This window comes from Alligator sinensis, unplaced genomic scaffold (genome assembly GCF_000455745.1).
Source record: "Alligator sinensis unplaced genomic scaffold, ASM45574v1 scaffold180_1, whole genome shotgun sequence".
NCBI lineage: Eukaryota > Metazoa > Chordata > Crocodylia > Alligatoridae > Alligator > Alligator sinensis.
Window position 1 is genome coordinate 798,434 of NW_005842640.1, and position 19,019 is coordinate 817,452.

General features: G+C 42.7%; 1 protein-coding gene across 10 annotated transcripts in view; it reads right to left on the bottom strand.

The window, feature by feature from the left end:
- Positions 1 to 519: 519 nt before the first annotated feature.
- Positions 520 to 19,019, bottom strand: part of DOPEY1 (dopey family member 1) — a 107,436-nt gene continuing 88,936 nt past the window's right edge. For 4 of the 10 annotated variants that reach the window (XM_025215328.1, XM_025215329.1, XM_025215322.1 and 1 more), the window contains 6 exons: positions 18,576 to 18,712; positions 13,715 to 13,770; positions 12,474 to 12,638; positions 6,616 to 6,745; positions 3,099 to 3,158; positions 520 to 1,394 (listed from right to left, as the gene is read on the bottom strand). In XM_025215328.1, the coding sequence (XP_025071113.1) occupies positions 1,089 to 1,394; positions 3,099 to 3,158; positions 6,616 to 6,745; positions 12,474 to 12,638; positions 13,715 to 13,770; positions 18,576 to 18,712 (854 nt within the window). In that variant the 3' untranslated portion in view covers positions 520 to 1,088. Of the gene's footprint in view, positions 1,395 to 2,992; positions 3,159 to 6,615; positions 6,746 to 12,473; positions 12,639 to 13,714; positions 13,771 to 18,575; positions 18,713 to 19,019 lie in introns of all 10 variants that reach the window. The other 6 variants (XM_025215325.1, XM_025215324.1, XM_025215330.1 and 3 more) reach the window with 4 other exon arrangements.

Genomic DNA, 19,019 nt, shown 5'->3' on the forward strand with positions numbered 1-19,019 from the left:
TGGAGCATCAGGCACAGAAAATAGTAATCAATGGCTCAATGTCTAGGTGGCAGCCAGTATCAAGTGGAGGTTGGTCCTGGGACTGGGTTTGTTCAACATCTTCAACAACCTCAAAGATGGTATAGAGTGCACCCTCAGCAAGTTTGCAGATGACATCAAGGTGTGGGGAGTAGTAGATATGCTGGAGGGTAGTGACAGGATTTAGAATGATCTAGACAAATTGGAGGATTGGGCCAAAAGGAATCTCACAGGGCTCATTAAGGACAAGTGCAAAGTCCTGCACTTAGGACGGAAGAATTCCATGCACTGGTACAGGCTGGGAGCTGACTGGCTGGGCAGCAGCTCTGCAGAAAAGGACCTGGGGGTTACAGTGGACAAAAAAGCTGAATATGAGCCAACAGTGTGCATTTGTTGCAAAGGCGGCGAACGGCATACTGGGCTGCATCAGGAGTGATCATTCCCCTCTATTCAGCACTGGTGAGGCCACATCTGGAGTACTGTGGTAGCAACAAAAATACTGAATAACCTCCACTAGTGAACAATGGGCTTTAGCCCTGGCATGCATTTTATGCATTAGCCCAGTCATCTATGCACTAAATTGAAGGATAATACTCTGATTGGCTAATACTTACCTGCAGTTCAGAGTACTTATGTGAGGTCAAAGCACCTCCTTGATTTAATGCTCCAGTACCCAGAGGAATTTCCCAGATTGCAAACTTAGTGACTTCTGAGGAAAAGGATGTCTATAAGCTTCAATGGGTTAGAGAAATGGAGAACACAAAGATAAACTGGAAACAACTTAAAAAATGTGCAACTTGTATTTCACAGGGCTTTTTTTAAGACAGAACTCAAGACAATTAAACAAGTGTACTGTAAATAGTAGGCACCATAATCAATATGAGCCAACAATATTTAAACTTGATTCAGGCCACATCCAGAATTCTTTTCTTATTTACAAATATTTAAATTAAATACAACACGAAGTATTTGTTACATACGAAGTAAGAAAAGAATACTATACAACTTGAAAAGGTACAGTGTTTCATTACAATTACATTACATTTAAGCTGAATAATGCCAATTAGGGCTCATGTTTTGATGACTCCTTCCAGAAAATCCTTCTCAACCATCTCTTCTATTTTTTGCCTTGCTTTGCTAGAGAATGTCTTCTGGTTTTCCATTTTTATGTCCTTATTGGGAAAAGAGTTTGGGTAAAGTACAGGGCTCCCTGAGTGTCCAACACACTTGCTTGTGACTTTGCTATTAAAAACTTGGCTGAGTACATTGAAGAAAGGCAGAAGTTGTTCAATGCTGCGGACTGTATATATGGTTAATAGCAAATGGCCTGGTTCCCAACTTAATGTTTTCCCTGAGCTGTCCTCCTCGGGGTTTTTCTGTAAATACAGGAAGTATTAAGTAGCATAGAACAAAATCCAACAACAAAATACTTTGTGCAGAGAGAAAAGACAGGGCTACCCATTAAATAATTTCAGTGCATTGCTACAGCAAAACACATATTAAATGCTATCCTTTCTTCTTTGGAACCATTGTATCCTGGAGATTCAATAAGGCAGCAACTAAACACCAGTCATAGTTACAGCTTTGCCTCCTATTAGCAATATTAATATACATAAATAACAGTTATATGCTCTCCACCTTGGGTTTCATATAGAATTTGAAGGGAGAAATTTCTGGAACCCCCGCACTTAAGGCAGCAGTCCTAAACAACTTGTTTAAAGGGTGTGAGAGAACGTACACTGGAACTTGGGTTTTTCATAGGGCTAGGTTCCTCCCCTGCAAAGAAGAAGAGGGTTTGCAATGTATCCAGGAGTATACACAGCTGCAGCAAATGCCTGTGTGGGACCATGGAACGGTGCTGTTTGCCGCAGGTTTTATTTGAAAGGGCACTGCTCGTCCAATAAGCTACATGGGATTATGTTTGTGCTGCACCTGATGGGTGATGCAACGAAGCAAAAGATGGGTGAAGCACCCTTACCTACATGATAAATCCAGGTTCTACTGTGTTTGCATTAATCCCTACTTTGGAGTTTGCTATAGTGTTACCAAAATCTAAGTACTGATATCCTGTACTGTATAGTGTAGCCTTTAACCATCAGTTCCCTTTCTGGATGATAGTATCAACAACATTATATCTAAACTTAAGAAATACCAAGACAACACCAACACTTGAGAGCCTATGGCTGCACTAGTTTAAGTGAACCAGTACAAAAGTCCAGATTTTGTGGTAGTTTCTACCACAAACTAGATGTACCTGGCCATTTTACAAGCAATACTTGGTACTTATGTTATTTTTTAAACATTACATGTTGCCCAAATCAAAACTAGCCTTGCCTCAAGCAGAGCACCTGGAGAAATGGAGTATAAACTTATGTTCTTGATATATATTTTTTTTTAATTTTCTTTCCCACCATTGTGGAAAAGGCATGGCACTCATAGAAGAGAGACTTTTCAATGTTTGATTTTCATGATATTGCCTCATGGTGAACAGTTACGTACATTCTAAAATTCTGCGCATAAGCAAAAAATGCAAGAGATTTAGCTGGTGGAAGAGCTCAACCAACATGCACCACTGCAAATGCCACTGGTCTCCTTGGAAGTGGTCAATGAAGTGCTAATCTACCCCATACCATTTCTACTGCTTAGACTGCAAGGTGAAGAAACACATACCTCACTAATTTCTTGGATAGGGAAATGAAAAGTAATTTGGCACGGAGACTAGAATACTAGATATATATTTTGGTTTATGTTGTGCGGTAGAAGTAATTTTGTTGTTTAAATTCTGTGATGGCATTGGGCTATATTTCTTTCAGAAATGAATGAACTATTTGTAACCTTTTATGTACTTAGATAAGCTGGTTTAAAACAAAACACTTCTTCTCATTCACCACTTATGAAAGAGAAGCACGTATCACTATTCTTCTCTGCCTTCATCAAAATAGACTTATTTTTGTCCTTAGGAAAGATTCATTACCTTTTGCCTCCTTCATTATAGTACAGATACCACATAAGACTGTGAGCATCTGATGGTGAAAAACCAATTTTTGTTATACAACTCAAGCATCAAAGGCCTCCCTCACCTGATGCTTGGCCATCTCCAATCCCTCCAAAATCATCATCTTAAAGTCCTCCTGTTTGTCCTGTGGAAGGAAAGAGGAGAACTTTCAGACTATGCTTTGTGAATCAAAACAATACTTAGCCATGAAGGCCTTGCAGCTGGCAATTTGGGTGTTATGAGTTAGCAAAAAAGTTATGTTCCAAAGAGCCCAAATCTGGTATCATAGCGTGGGGGAAGGGGGCAGACTATGGAATTAGCAGTGGTCAGAGGAGGCTAATATAGAAAGTATTTCCATTTTTGTTGTTTATTGTCACAGTGCAGAATTCATTGCCTACAGCTGACAGAAATGCTGAAATCTGACATGAATCAAATTGAAACAAAGCTAAGATCAAACAAGCCTTCCTGCTGCTAAATTTTCTTCTTCATAAGAAACACAGGGCTGTCTTCATTAGTGTTCTTCCACTGCAACCACAAAGACATAATGAACTGAGACCTAGTATTAGTTGCTGCCTTGACTAGAGGGTTCCAGATATTTCTGGAAGCTTTGCAAGCTCCTGAAGCACACTATAGAAGCTACAAGTTTAACAAATGTGGATCTTCATGTATGTTTTTACCAGCAGATAATATTGTAAAAAGCACATGAACAGTCTATTTTGGAATGCATGTAACACACGAGTGATGCAAAATACTGTATCTTTAAACTCCAAGTGAGGAATGTGCAGCATTTAACAACTCAGATAATCATGTACACTATTCCTGAATAGCATTTTATCAGCACACCCATTAACTCTTTTGCGTGGTTGGGAAAAGAGCATACAGGGTCCTTACTCCTGGCTTCTGAAAGACAAACAAGAATCCGGACAGGCTCCAAATATACTGTGCAAAATTTCTGTAGTTGTGTTTGTTTCGCAGTAGATATATATCGACATGTCACCCTTGAACATTTTCACATAGCAGATACCTATATTCAACAGATTTCCACTCCAAAAGAGATAACTCAGTGGAAACTTTTTTACACAGAGGGGTTAAGTATGGTAAGTCAGAAGAGACTGTCACCAACGATATTCAAATGAAGCCCCAGAACAATCTCAAGGTTGGTTTCCCTGTGCAAGTTTTAAGTACCTTATGTCCCTTCTTTTCTTGCCCTGGCCAGCCACTGTTCCACCTGAGCCTCTACTGCTCCCCTCAGTTCAAGCCCCAGTACTAGAAAATACTGGCTGGGCACGGCTACACATGCAATTAATACAACTGAATAAACTCTGGTGCAATTTGAGCAAGAGTAAACTAATCCTGATGTTACCATCTACATGTGCATTTAAGCACAGGAATTTAACTCCACCATCGGATAGTACCAGTGTCTGATGGGACTTTCTGATGGCACTGTAAATTAGTCTACACCACCCAATTGCTGTGCATGTGTAGACAGTGACGCCTTACTGTGCAGTAAAACACACATGTAGACATGCATGTAGACAACCTGGTGGCCTTCTATGACCAGGTCACAAAATCCTTAGACGCAGGTGTAGCAGTGGATGTAGTCTTTCTGGATGATAGGAAGGCCTTCGACATTGTCTCTCATCCCATTCTCATTAAAAAACTAGGAGACTTTTGTCGACACCTACACAATCAAATGGGTCACTAGTTGGCTGGAGGGCCGCGCTCAGAGAGTGGTGGTGGATGGGTCTTATTCGATATGGAGGGATGCGGGCAGTGGGGTCCCCCAGGGCTCGGTCCTCGGGCCTACACTGTTCAACATCTTCATCAACAACTTGGAGGAGGGGGTAAAAAGCACCCTGTTCAAATTCGCAGATGACACTAAGATGTGGGGAGAAGTGGGCATGCTAGAAGGGAGAAATAGGCTGCAATTGGACCTAGACAGGTTACAGGGGTGGGCGGATGAGAACAGGATGGGTTTCAACACTGATAAGTGCAAGGTACTGCACCTGTGGGGGAAGAACCAGCAGCATACCTACAGGCTGGGGAACTCCCTTCTCATCAGTGCCAAGGCAGAAAAGGATCTTGGAGTCATTATTGATGCCAAAATGAACATGGGCCGACAGTGTGGGGACGTGGTCAGGAAGGCCAACTGTACCTTGTCGTGCATCCACAGATGCATCTCAAGCAGGTCAAAGGAGGTGATCCTCCCCTTCTATGCGACACTGGTCAGGCTGCAGTTGGAGTACTGCATCCAGTTCTGGGTGCCGCACTTCAGGAGGGATGTGGACAACATGGAGAGGGTTCAAAGGAGGGCCATCCACATGATCAGGGGTCAGCAGGGCAGCCCCTACGAGGAGAGGTTAAGGGACCTGAACCTGTTCAGCCTCCACAAGAGAAGGCTGAGGGGGGAACTAGTGGCCATTTACAAACTAGTCGGGGGGGACCAACAGGCATTGGGGGAGTCCCTGTTCCCCTGAGTACTACCAGGAGTGACAAGGAATAATGGTTACAAGCTGGCAGAGGGTAGTTTCAGGGTAGATTCAGATCAGGAGGCGCTACTTCACTGTCATGGCAGCTAGGATCTGGAACCAACTCCCAAGAGGAGTGGTGCTGGCTCCTACCCTGGGGGTCTTTAAGAGGAGGGTGGATGAACACCTTGCTGGGGTCTAACCCCAGTACTCTTTCCTGCCATGGCAGGGGGTCGGACTTGATGATCTGCTCAGGTCCCTTCTGACCCTACCAACTATGAAACTATGCCCACAGACGTCTTCCCATTCCATGGCAGTAAGGGGAGCTTCTTAAAATAAAGGTAGGGTTTTGGCAGCTGTGGAAAAAGCTGGCTGGTACTCTGTTCAGTCCTTCATTCCCTATTCCAGATTTAACTACATGTGCAGGTCTCTAGCATTTATTGTTGCTTGCATTGGATAAATGTCAGCTGAAAGAAACTGAGTGGAAGGGCCTTCGTGCAACCCCTGGGAGATGAAAAAGAAGTCCCTACCAAATTTTCCCCTTTTACTGGTAGTACCTGCCTTCCTCCATCTATGAGAACTCCTCCCTTTCTCAGCTCTACTCCCACTCCACACAGTATCAGAACCAACATTCAGCCATCTCACTGATTTCCTCAACTCTTGCTTTTCAGAACTGCTGTTCTAAGCCTGTTCCTTGCCCATTCTATCCCATTCTACAATCCAGCTTTAGTAGTCCAAGTACCAATGGTTCATATGTTCATCCTACTCATCTCTGCTATGAAATAATTTCTTATATCTGTTAATACACAATCACTTAACTTTTTGCCTTTTAAATATTTGTAAGAATCTAATGGGAAAAGACACATCTTTCTTCTTTAATGTATATACATCATGTTCTCATCTATATAGAGATTTTTATATGCAATATATTTAGAATTTGGAAAGTATTGTAAATGACAAAGGTATAATTGGATACCGCATAGCCAATAAACAAAGTACATTTATTTTACATTATGCTGATTTGAGACTCATTTCTATATGAGGATCTAGCATCCTTTTGATTCTCCATTAAGAAGTGCTATTCACTGCACATGTAACTTTACAACATAATGGAAAATGGGGAAAATTACATACCTTTGCTTTCTTCCGCAGCAGTTTTGCTAGTCGTACCACATATGGTTTAAATTCCCTTTGATGTGTTCCCTGTCTTCGCACCTCCAAACCTGAATCATCTGATGCTTCTGGAATAAAAGCCCAGCGATACCTATCAAGAGGTGACATAGTTAGAAGTTGTTCATAGCTTTTCAAAGTTGACTCTATCCCAATATCATTACTATAAAACAAGGGAATCTATGAAATCATAGCACATCTAATATTTTTGTAAATGAAGAAAAAATTGATTCTTCCAATAGAGGAGGAAAAACCATATTCAGGACTTTGGGCAGATTAAGAATTTTGAAAAGGTGTGGAAGGGAGGTGGGGTGCAGATGGTGTGGTGCAATATCACATATAAACACAACATATTTTTATCCAGGTAAAAAGAAACTAGAAGCTTTACTAATATGTGAGGGGCCTAGGGCTTTTTTATTCAGTATACGGTCAAAACAAAAATGAATATAACTTTATTGGAGTGTGAACTAATTTTCTAGATTACATATTAAGTAAAAAACACAATAAATTAGGGAAAAATAGTCAAAAGATACTGTTTATTAGTCCTGTAGCCATTATAGTTAAATGTACATCTCTTATTCAGATTCATAAAACAAGATTTACCCTGCTTGAGCATCTTGACAGTGCATCCAACACAACTATCAATCATTTGTACACTTGTGTTAATGTTACTACACCTGAGTTAAGGTTTTTAGCTAGGACTAAAAACAGTCTTCAGGGCTGTGAAAAAGAAGTGATATTAACAGGGATGGCTATAGATGCAAAAACTGCAGAAACAACCATAACTTAATTAATGGAACATCAAGACCATTAAAAGGAGAGATGTCATTAGCACCTGAGATACACAGGAGTTAGGTACATTATAATGAACCATTAAATCAGTTGACCCCTTCAGCACTGCCTGAATAGAAATGCTACTGCCCCTCCCAAGCAGTCAAGTTTAGGTTGAACAGGAATCAAAAAGGCGGGGATGCAACTGCACCCCCTTGATCCACCACTGTTCAGGACAAGCAAAGAGACTGTAATAACACTGAACAGAAACAAGTTTTCTTTACCTCTCTAAAGTTTCTTCACTAAACATTTGTATGACTTATTTAGGCTACCCAAGAAAGAGGAAAAAGTAAAGGAAGATTTAAAAAAATCTGATACCTTTATTACTACTGTAGCCAAAAGAAAATTTAGAGTGATTTTGAGGTATGTAACAAAATGCTAGAGGTAGCTTTTTATACTTGCAAATTACTGCTATACCTTCCTTGGCCTGTAGAAATTTTTATGAAAGGTAAAACCATGACATACTAAATGCATCTAGCTATTAACCAGTTTCCCCTGTCTATCCCTGGCCACTGTCCTCCTGCTCCTTCAAAATGAGGAGGATGATCTTCCAATAATAGGGGAGTCATCAGTGAATCCAGGGATGATTCAGGAGGTCAATCGCAGATGTGTGTGTTTAACTAGCAACTGGTTCTGGAAGGAAGGAGTGAGTCCTGGTAATTGCATGTCACGTGTCTCTCTTGCCTATCAACCTCTACAGTGAGGTGAATTTGCTCGAATTGATCAATGCCTTGTCAAATATCACAACAGCACTGGGGGCAATTTGGTGATTGAGTCTCCCAAAGTACCAGTGTTAATGATGCATTCCTTCACATTGGCCTATTTTTGAATTTTTTCTTTTGCCCACCTCCAGAGCAATGGCCATCAATGAATTGGGAGTAGAGGACCTGTTTTGGGAGCCAGTTACCAAGCATCTTAATAACATGTTTTGTCCAATGGAGCTGGTGTCGTATAAACACTCCTTCAGTGATGGTAGTTTGCTTGAGCCAGAACACTAGCATTTGTTCTTCTGTCCTTCCAATTGTTATGGAGGTTTTTTAAAAGGCATCACTGATGGTAACGTTCCAAAACTTTCAGATGTTTCCAATACGTTGTCCAAGTCTCACACCCATACAGCAGGATAAGAATGATGATAGCCTGATAGACAAGAAGCTTGGTTTGAGTCATGATGTCATGATCAAAGACACAATTTCGGAAATGTCCAGAAGCAGCACGGGCAGACTTTATCCAATGTTGAATATTGTCATCTATATTTACTTTTTGGGAAAGGGGTAATGCTTAACGCTCTCCAAGGATTGTCCTCCAACTGTAATATGTGGAGGATCTGTGGCTTGGCTTGGGCTGAGCTGGTAAAGCACCATGGTTTTTGTGAAGTTGACAGATAGTCCAAGCATTTCATGTTCTTCACAAAAGCAATCAAGGGCAGCCTGGAGCTGTTCAATTCAGTGAGCACACACAACATAATCATCAGTGTATTGAAGATAAGTAATGAAGGTATTAGTTATCTTTGATTTGGAGTGTACTAATTGATGTTAAAAACATTCCCATCCATTCATGTGATACTGGATTCTGACTCTCGAGAAGTCTCTCGCCAATAAGATGTGGAATAGCTGCAATATAGAAAGAAAAGAGTGGTGGTGCAATCACACGTCTTTGCTTGTCTCTAGTTCTAATAGTGAAGGGGTCTATTTCCAAGCCGTTGCTTAATGGCACCCAAATCTCATCAGGTTTTTCCATAAAGAAAACTGTCGGTTGAAGCAAAGGTGTTAGGTCAAGAAAGGCTATGCAAAAATCTTGGGGTTGCTTCTGGCACTTCTGAAACTGTCCAGCAGCAAAAATCAGATCAGCTGCATCTCTGAGCGGTCTGAAACTATACTGAGAGTCGAACAGAATCTCCTCAGCCAGGAATGTGACTCTATTGGGGAGAATGTGGGTGTGGATCTTCCCAGCAATGGACAGGAAGGCAATATCAAAAATAACTGTTGCAAGCCATTTTACCTCCTTTCTTGAATATGGCAATGATTTTGGCATCTCATAGATCACTGGGAACCTGTTCTGTGTTTCCAGATTTTTAGAATAACCATTTGCAGCTGGTGAGACCTTCTTTCCACTTTGCTTATAAATTTCAGCTAGGACTATATGCTTTGTTGGTTTTTCATCTACTTAATGACTTTCAAGGCCTCTTGGTAAATTAGTGGATCAGCAATGTGGAACTTAATGGGATGTTGTGGAATGGCTTTGATGGCATTGTCTTTGATGTTAGAATCTCAGTTCAGGAACTCTTAAAAGTGCTCCTTCCACAGCTGTCTTTAAAGCATGAAAAAATGTCCCCCTGAGTATCACATACCATTGTAAGAACTGGCTAAGTGCACTGTGCACTACAGTAGAAGATGAAGCTGTCCTCTCTGAAAAATCAGGTAAGATTGTTCAGGAAACCAGGAAAATCAGATTAATGGTCTGATCCATTATGCAGAAGATGTTGTTTCGAGGAACATACAGTAATGAATAAAGAGAAATATCTTACTAGAAAGGACAAATTTAATAAAGTCATAACAACAACAACGAATAGTAGGACTCTGTAAACAATTTTGTTGGAAACGTAAACCTACCCATAAGTTAGGGTAGATCCAAAATTCTAATCAAACTTAAATCATCACCCCAGGCTTATGAAACTTGAAGCACCTAAACCTAGAGTGACATGTAGCCCCTTCCTCACCCTCATTCTTCTTAAAAAAAAAAAAAGGTAGAGAGGGGTAAAGTTGATTGAATTCTGCAGAAGTTGTCCAAGGGCAGTGGCAATTAGTCGCTGGCAGTTGATTTATCCAAAGATGATTGGGTTGGAAAATGTAGCTCTTTGGGGCTCCATATTTTATAGCTACCATTACTGGAGAGGCTAAGGAGGCATAAGGAAACAATGTTGCAATCATGAATTATTGGAGTCAAGAGAAGTTATTAATTCTTAACCAGCAGACATCAGTATGTTGCAACTTCCTCCACAGGATCCATTCAGGTGATGTCCAGGTGAGATTGTTAGGTCTTCTGATCAAATACGGTGTCTGTAGTAGTCTTGCTGAGGCAAGCAGGCATATATTTTGGACAATTGAAAAGTATTACAAATAAGTAATTTAAAAATAGGTACTTGACCAAATCACTTATTTTGATTATCTATAGAATTATGAATTCTGAGCTCACTGTTTCACTTACAAATGCTGTAGCTATTTCAAACACTTCAAGGAAGCATACAAGTCGTACTCTGATCAGACCATCTGAAATGCCTTCAGATACTTTAGGAAAAAGAGGAAAACCTAGTTTTTGGTTTAGAGATGGTAAAAGAATCTCTTTCTGTTTACTTTTTAAATATATTTTTAATTTGAAGGATCCATATGCATTCTATCCGTAATTTCAGAATTCTGTCAATACAACATTTCAGTTCACCTTTAAAAGGTGCAGATTCATAGATTATGCATAGATTGTAAGGGGCTGGAAGGGACCACGCAAGATCATCGGGTCCAGCCCCCCTGCGCTAGGCAGGAAAGACACCTGGGGTCAGGTAACTGTCCAATCTCTTCTTGAAGATCTCCAGGGTAGATGATTACACCACCTCTGGAGGGAGTTTATTCCACAGTCTGGACACCCTAACTGTGAAAAAGTTTTTCCTAGTGTTAAGCCTGAAATAGTTGTCCAGGAATTTGTGGCCATTACTCCTGGTTTTCCCCAAGGGTGCCCTGGTGAACATTTGTTTGCCAAGCCCTTGATGTATTCCCCTGATGTAGTGGTATACCATATATGGTTTAATTGGGCAAAACCAGAAATGTTTTAAGTATTCCACCATTGTTCCAAACAAACACACACACATTTCTGCTAAAGATTCTAGGTAGTCTTGTTCAATAGGCAGTGTCCTCTATAAGGTGTACTGTATTAGTACCCTCATTGGAAGGCATTAAAGCACTACAGATCAAATTATACCCCATGTTAACTCTATTCAAGTGAATGGAATTAAACAGGGGATAGATATGGCCCTCAATACACACACAACATTATACTAAGATTGGAAAAATACATCAGGCCTGAGTCCTATCCCAGTTCCATCCCTTTGGGCTACCAATGTAGCACGAGGGGGAGACTCATTCCCTGGCTGGCGAGTTGAGAATTCCATCAACGTTGAGAGCAGATGGGATAGAGCAGAGCTCCAGTCTTCACTACTAACCCTTAACTGCCATACAGGCTATTAGTTTTTAAGAGGAGCTCAGAATGCAATGTACTTCATATCTTCAAATTTCCCTTAAGATTTACCTTTTGACCAAGATAAAGCATCAGAATTCCAGACAAAATGAAATCTATGACTTCTGAGAGACTGAAAATACAGGGGTTTAGGACAGAATGGTAATCTAAACCAGGGCTGTGTGATGGGGATCGCAGGCCACATGTAGCCTGTGAGGAGTTAAGTTCCTGGCTACTGCTCCCCCTGTTGCTCCAGCTGCTCTAGGGGGCAAGGCGGTGTCCTGCACAGTGCAGAGAGTGAGTCTGGGGCTGTGTGGACACATGGTGCAGCAACAGTGGAGGTTTGTATGCACCTATGTGGATGTGTGATGTAGCAGTCTTGTGTGTTGGGAAGCTACACGGGCGTGCACTGCAACGACATGGCAGGGGGCCACATGGGCATGCACTACAGTAGCAGGGACATCCACATGGCCTGAGGGGCCCATGGCTTGCCCTCATGAGTCCCATGGGATATGCAGCCCTCACTGGTGCAGCCTGCGGGGTACGTGGTTCCTGGCTCGGAAGTTGGACAGCCCAGATCTAAGCCTTCCTGATGGTATACCCTTGTTACTGACAAAGTCTCTAGGCAAAAAGAAGGCAATCAGCTACTCTGAACTAGAGACAGGAAGACTGTGTGAAAAGAAATTAAACAAAGTTTTTAAATTTTAGAATTTTACAAGGCAATAGTTAATATTTTAAAAATGTAAAATATTTAATCTCCTTTTACTTACATCTGGAACTGTGGAAGGTTTTCAGATGGTAATGCAAGAGCCAAATCCAGAAATTTACAAGCAGACAAGTAAAGATTTAACCACCGTTGACTATTGTATGATGTGGAAAAGCCATTGCCTCCTGTGTATGTTGTCTCCAGACCAGCAACAGATGGGCCTGAAGTTCTAAAATTAAATGATAATGAATAGCTGCATAGGTTAGTTATAATGACCTTCAGCCACGTATGTTCTTTTTTAGCATTTTGTTTTACAAATAAGCATATCTAACTTGTTAACTTAACTGCAACTCCACAGATCACACAGTAGCATAGTCTCTGTTATGTTTGGAGATGATAGACTATGCTTAAAATGTATCAGATTCCTGCCAATCATCCAAGTTAAGCAGGCATTTGTTAACTTGCCAGTTGTAAGGATTTTACTTTCGGGAGAGATTTTCAAAAGTACAGAAAGGAGCTAAGAAAAAAAATAAGCAGGAGTTGGAACGTAATTTCCCCTGTGCCTTTGAAAAATCTGCCTTTAAAGCTATAACTGTACAAACTAGACCATATTCTTTTCAGAAGATGTGGGGAGGATGAGCAGACAACAAAACTGAAAAAAGTAAAAGAGATTTAAAATTCTTTATGCCTTTTAAGCATTTCATCAAAACAAATATTTCCATTATATTTTCTAGCGCACACACCCTTTGAAACACAAGCTATACAGGTACTCCTCACTTAACGACCTGCCTGTTTAACGACTGCGCGGACTTATGACCAGCGAGAACTGGTCGTATGTACGAGAACTGGTCGTAAGTACGAGCACTTTGGTCTTTGAAACGGCAGTGCGGCGTCTCAAGCCAAGGCATGCAGTATCAAGGGGCAGCTCCTCGCTTATCAACCAATTCGCTTAATGACCTAGTCGCAGGAACGGAACTCGGTTGTTAAGTGAGGAGTGCCTGTATTACAATGTCCTATCTTGGTAAATCATTAGAGTAGCCCTACTGACTAATATGGGACTATTTATAGGAGTTAACATTACCCATGTGAGCAAGATTCAATAACTGGTGGTGATGTATTTTTTTTAAACCGAGAGAGTCAAACAATGTTCTGTTACTGCAGTTTGAATTAGGTAGTCTTCATTTGTTCTTTTTCTTTTGAACATGAATAACTTTCTAAATATTGATTCTATTGATTATTAGCATTTCAGAAGATGACAAAATATTATAAAAGCGAATGAATACCTAGAAGTTAATTTAATTTTACCTTGAAATATCTTCATCAGCAGTGAGTTCTTGTTCCATCAGTAAAAACACTTGTACCTGAAGGTCAAAGGGTACACTTAAAAAAAATCCTTTTTAAGGGACAGTAACAAGTTAAAGCTTCTGCAGCTTTTAAAGGCAAGAAGTAACTGGGTTTAGGCCTGGAACACAGCTTCTTAGGGAAAGTATATAAAGAAAGGGGAACCTAGCAGAGAAGGAGAACACTGAACTCCCTTCTAAGCTGGCCGGTTAAAACAGGAGAAAAGCCTCCAGAGAATTACTGATTTCTGTTTTTGTGTATGTTTGGAGGATAATAAACAAGACCGGAGGCAAGCTTCAAGGTGCCTAAAGTTTTGAGCTTTATTTCCATTCTCTGGCTGAAGAAATCACTCACCAGCTTATACAACCAAAAATGGGTTTACAGAACCAGATTCCCTATAAATCAGGGGTGGGCAATTATTTTGGCTGGAAAGCCACTTAAGTTTCAGCAAGCTGTCGAGGGCTACACACACAAATCTTTTAGAAGATATCATTTTAACAAATATAGATAAAAACAATTTGTATACTAAAAATCAAACGTCTACTATCACATATTTTAATTTTATTTCAAAACATTATTTTGTCCTGATTTATGCTTTTTGAGTAGTGTATATAAAGGCAATTGAATAATAGCTCAAAATAAAATCTTATTTTTGCATATTGTGTGGGGAGGTGTGCACGTGTGTGCAGGGCTGCCCGCACACTAGGCCCCAGGAGCCAGCCAGAGGTGGGGAGAAGGAAGGGGAGGGGCAGGGGCCGCATGCAGCAGAGCTTGCTGGGGTGGTATGGTGCAGGTGCAGCTTTCCTCCCACCTGGAGCAGTGCAGCAGGGGCAGGAGGAGGAGGAGTTGCTGGAGACTGGGGAGCTGAGCATTACCTAGGTGGCTGCAGCTGCACCTGGAGCAGCCCCGCTGGGAAGTTATGCACACTGGCCAGGGCTGGGACTAGGGCTGGAGCCAGCAGGTGTGAGCACGAATGGGCTGCCTTGGTGAGGAACAGACAGGGTTCAGCCCCATGCAGAATGTTGGGGAGGCAGGCCAGATCCAATCAGTTGGTGGGCTGGAACCAGACTACAGGCTGTATTTTGTGCACCACTGCTATAATGTATTAATTCTGCAATTAATACTACAACAGGCAAATAATTTGGGTGCAGCTCTCCACCTGACAATTCTCCCACAAGTAAACAATCCTCAGCTAATATAAAGCCTGAAGAGCCAGTTCTTAGGACAATCTTCTTCACCCTCTGCTATAGTGGAAGGCAGGACATAATCAGGTGAAAGGAAGCATGAGAATATAGTTCCAGTCCCTATGGCAATTGTCAGCTGGAGTGCGGTCTTCAGGAGACCATAGTCAACTCAAATAAAGACAGACAGCCTCTAGGGGCATGTCCACACATACAAGCACATGCACTTGCAGCAGCTCAAATAGAAGCGGTGCAAATATGAGCTGGGGCTTTTTGCCTCAGTGCACATGCCTGGACTTGCACTTGTGTGGGGCAAATTGTGTCACTTGGGGCAAAATAACCCTGACTAGCCCCTCCTGAATTTGCAGCCAGGGGGAGCTAGAGCCTGGGGCCAGCATCTGTGCTGTCCTCATCACTACAAAAAGCTTCCCTGTCAAGTAGCTCAAGGGTACTCACTCAGGAGTTTCTGAGGCCCAGCCAATTGGTACCTGGGGACAGTACCCCTTGTGCCAGCTGGACTGCTGAAGCAGCCCTGAGAGTTCCCTGCACCCTCTACCCACTGCAGCAGTCTGGCAGTGGGGGCTGCTGCCTGGCTGTGACCTGCTGCGCACTTGCCAGACTCAGATGAGGACTGCACAGCCAGCAGAGGCATCTGCTCCTCTGGGCCAGCTGCCAGTGGGCTGTGGCTGCGCAGTTGCCTTCGTGCAACACTACAGCCCTCCTGCCATGTGGCCTCCCGGCCTGGCCATCAGGGCAGCTATTGCCTGGAAGATGTTCCCAGTGTGGTGGCCTGCTTTGAATTGTGAAAGCATGTCTTCCTGGCCCCAACTGGCCAGGAGGTCAGCCACCTCCAACCGGGTCCAAGGTGCCAGCTCTGAGCAGGCTCCTCTTCCTTGGTCCTGCCACTTTTCTCCCGAATGGGAATACTGTTCCCCATTTTAAAACTGAAACATCCTTGACAGAAAAATCCCGAAGTGACTCTGTAAAATACTTCGAAATCCATGCTCCACCACAATTAAAATAAAAGGCTACTATCTGGGGAGAGAGAGAGAGAGAATGATCAGTTGGGCAATGTTTTATTGATATAGCTACAGTGTTAAAGCAATATGGAAGCCTGCCTGTCTACCATCATAATAAAATTAATTCTAAATACCTGTATGTTTTGCTCTTTGGCTTTGGTTTCCTTACCATAGAGCAGTTAGAGCTCTGTGACCCCTTCACTAACCAAGATGAGGGGACAGCTTCCCTATCAGCCATAGCTCCTGCCAGCAGGTCTGCTCTTGTCTGGCAGCTGGGCATGCTGGGGGGGATGTGGGGTTTGCAGGAAGGGGGTGGGAAAGGGGGGTGTCTGGGTGAATTCACCCCCCCCCCAACAGGGGCTATCACCCCCCCCCTGCTTGCCCCCCCAGCCTCTTAAAAAAAAAAAACAGAGCCTCATATTCACTGGCAGTAGCAGGGGCTGTGGGGCCACACAGCAGAGCTCCTCCCCCCACAGCACAGGGCAACAGGGGGCAGCGGGGACTGGCCCTGGTCACCTGGCACCCGCACCCCTACTGCCCCATTGTGCAGGTCTGGCCGGGATCGGCAGGATACTGCACAGCTCCACACGCTGTTGGACAGCTGGGGCCCCTGCGGCTATCACCTGGCTCCACGCTGCACAGGGGGCTCTGCCATGAGGCCCCTGTTGCTGCTACTACTTCTGGTGAGTGTGGGGCTTTTTTTCTTTTTTTTTTTTTAATTTGCTGGGATGCTGGGGCCAGGTGGGGCAGTGATTGGGAGGCTCGAGGGCAGGCAGGGGATGGGGCCGGGTAGGGCAGCATTCGAGGCTCGCATGCTGCCTGCCCTTCACAGGCAGGCAGTGTGCTTCAGCACCAGGGCAAGGGCCAGCCATAGAGATGCTCTGATTAGCTACCGAAGTGTTTCTGTGGAGGACCGAGCCTCCGGTTGCCTCAGGGCATGGTCCGGGACCGTGCCCTGCCCTGCTTTTTTCCCCTATGGTTTTTTTTGACTCCTGGATATCCAGGGGTCTAATTTTGCCCCAGTGCCATGGGGAACTTTTTTTTCATTCCTGCACATGCCTCTTGCAGCATCTCAGAGGACTTTTAGATGCTGCAAGACACATGTGTATGTTCACCCTAGGTGGCTACAATTTCTCTCAGGGCTGGGGACAGGTGGAAAAATCAGGGAAATGTAGCTACTTAGACTGGCAAACCTTCACTCATGATGTGATCATGTCTTACATAGGAGAGAATGCTTCTTAAATGTTCCTATGTTTTGAAGTCACTTTAAACATATATATTGCAAAACAATATTCCCATAATTTTTAGAATGCTTTTTTTCTGTAGCTTACCACCATTTACTTCTTAGAGCAGGAAGGGCATTATGCCTTCTTTACTCCCCCTGGGATAATCAAGAAGTAGGTTAACCTCCAGCAAAATTCAGAATTTATTTCAACAACTCTGTGTTTTTGTAACTTAAGCCAGTTGGTAATGGCTTCTCTAAGGATCACCAATGCTGACCTTAGATAAGTATAGAATAAAGTGTTCTGGCCATCTCCCACTTCTAATCCCATAATACTTTCTTTATGGGAGCCAGTGTGTCTGGGGATTTCCTGTATAAGAAGAAACTGTGGACAGCAGCTTAAAAGCAGCCTTCTAGCCTACTAGAGTGACACAAAGGGTAAAGACCAAGGCCATTCCTTACACCTTGCATTTATCTAATTACAAAACTTCAGCTGTAAAGTGCTGTGAATCACCACTGATCACCAAAATAACAAGACTTGGATCTTGATGTCATCATCACAGAGGGAAAAGGGCTTAATCAGTAACAGCAGGAAAGAAACAAGTGAGAGTAGTGAGGAGCAGACATGCTGGGAGGGGGAAGCAAGCTTCTTTGGCAGGAATTGAGCTGGTAATTAGGAGCAGGGAAGGAATGACGAAACTTCCTCCAGAAGACAGATGGGAAGGGACAGAGACTGCAATTTTCTAGGAAAAAAATATTTTCTGTATAACTTAACTGATAGCATAAACCGAGGATCGTCAATCTGCAGCATACGTGCCCCCACTGGCACAGACTATCTATATGCATGGCAGACCAGGCAGCATAGTGACAGATGGGGCAGGAAATAGAAAGTAGAGCAGCAGATAGGGTAGGGAGCAAGGGGTAGAAGAGAGAGCACCTCCTTCCTTACCGTGTCCTTGTGACAAGGTATTTAGCAGAATTCGCATATTCGTCAGAATCTGACAGGGCTGCACAGTGAAGGCTTCTGCTATGGCCTTGAATCACTCACCTTAGCACCTGTACCATGCCAGCCCCCAGGACAGCAGCTGATCAGGCAGAAGAAGGGGATCAGAGTAGCACTCAGGGAAGGCACAGGGCTAATCTGTGGCATGCCTGCCAAAAAAGTTAGCTCCCACTGGCATAAACCATACAGACATTTCACTTGATTCAGGAACACAAATTATAATCTAGCGTGTGCAAACAAGTCAGCATTCAGTTCAGGTCACGTCCACTGTACATCCAATATACATAATGTGACTATAGTTGCCTTCAATGAGACCAGCTAAGATGTTCAGGACTTGTTTGATATTTTTTAAACTTTACAACACAAATTTTCCAAATCATGAATGCTAACTGCAACTCACCAGCTCAGTGATCATAGTAGGCCAAAGTGAGGTAAGGTGCTGCGGAGACATTCTTAAAAGCAATACTCTGAAAAACAGGAATACTTGGGAATGAAGAGTGGGCACCTGTGGCAAACGGAGACTTTCCACCAGCCTTTCTGAAACAGAAAGTCAACAGAGATTGCTCAATTCAGAATACTTCTGGTTATTGTTTAATCTTTTCTTCAGTTTCTTCTCATTAGCTTTAAATGTATTTGAATAGAGAAGGGACCTTCCAAAAAAAAACCCGCAAAACAAAACAAATCACGGAACAATCAGACCAAGAAAATTATAATCACTGAACTACAGAACTGAAGGAAGAACCAAGACATCATGCCTATGAACAAAATAGCAGTTTGTCCTAGCAGTTTGAACTATGTTAGAGCAAAATCAAGAATGTCCCATTCCTACCAATAAGTCAGCAGG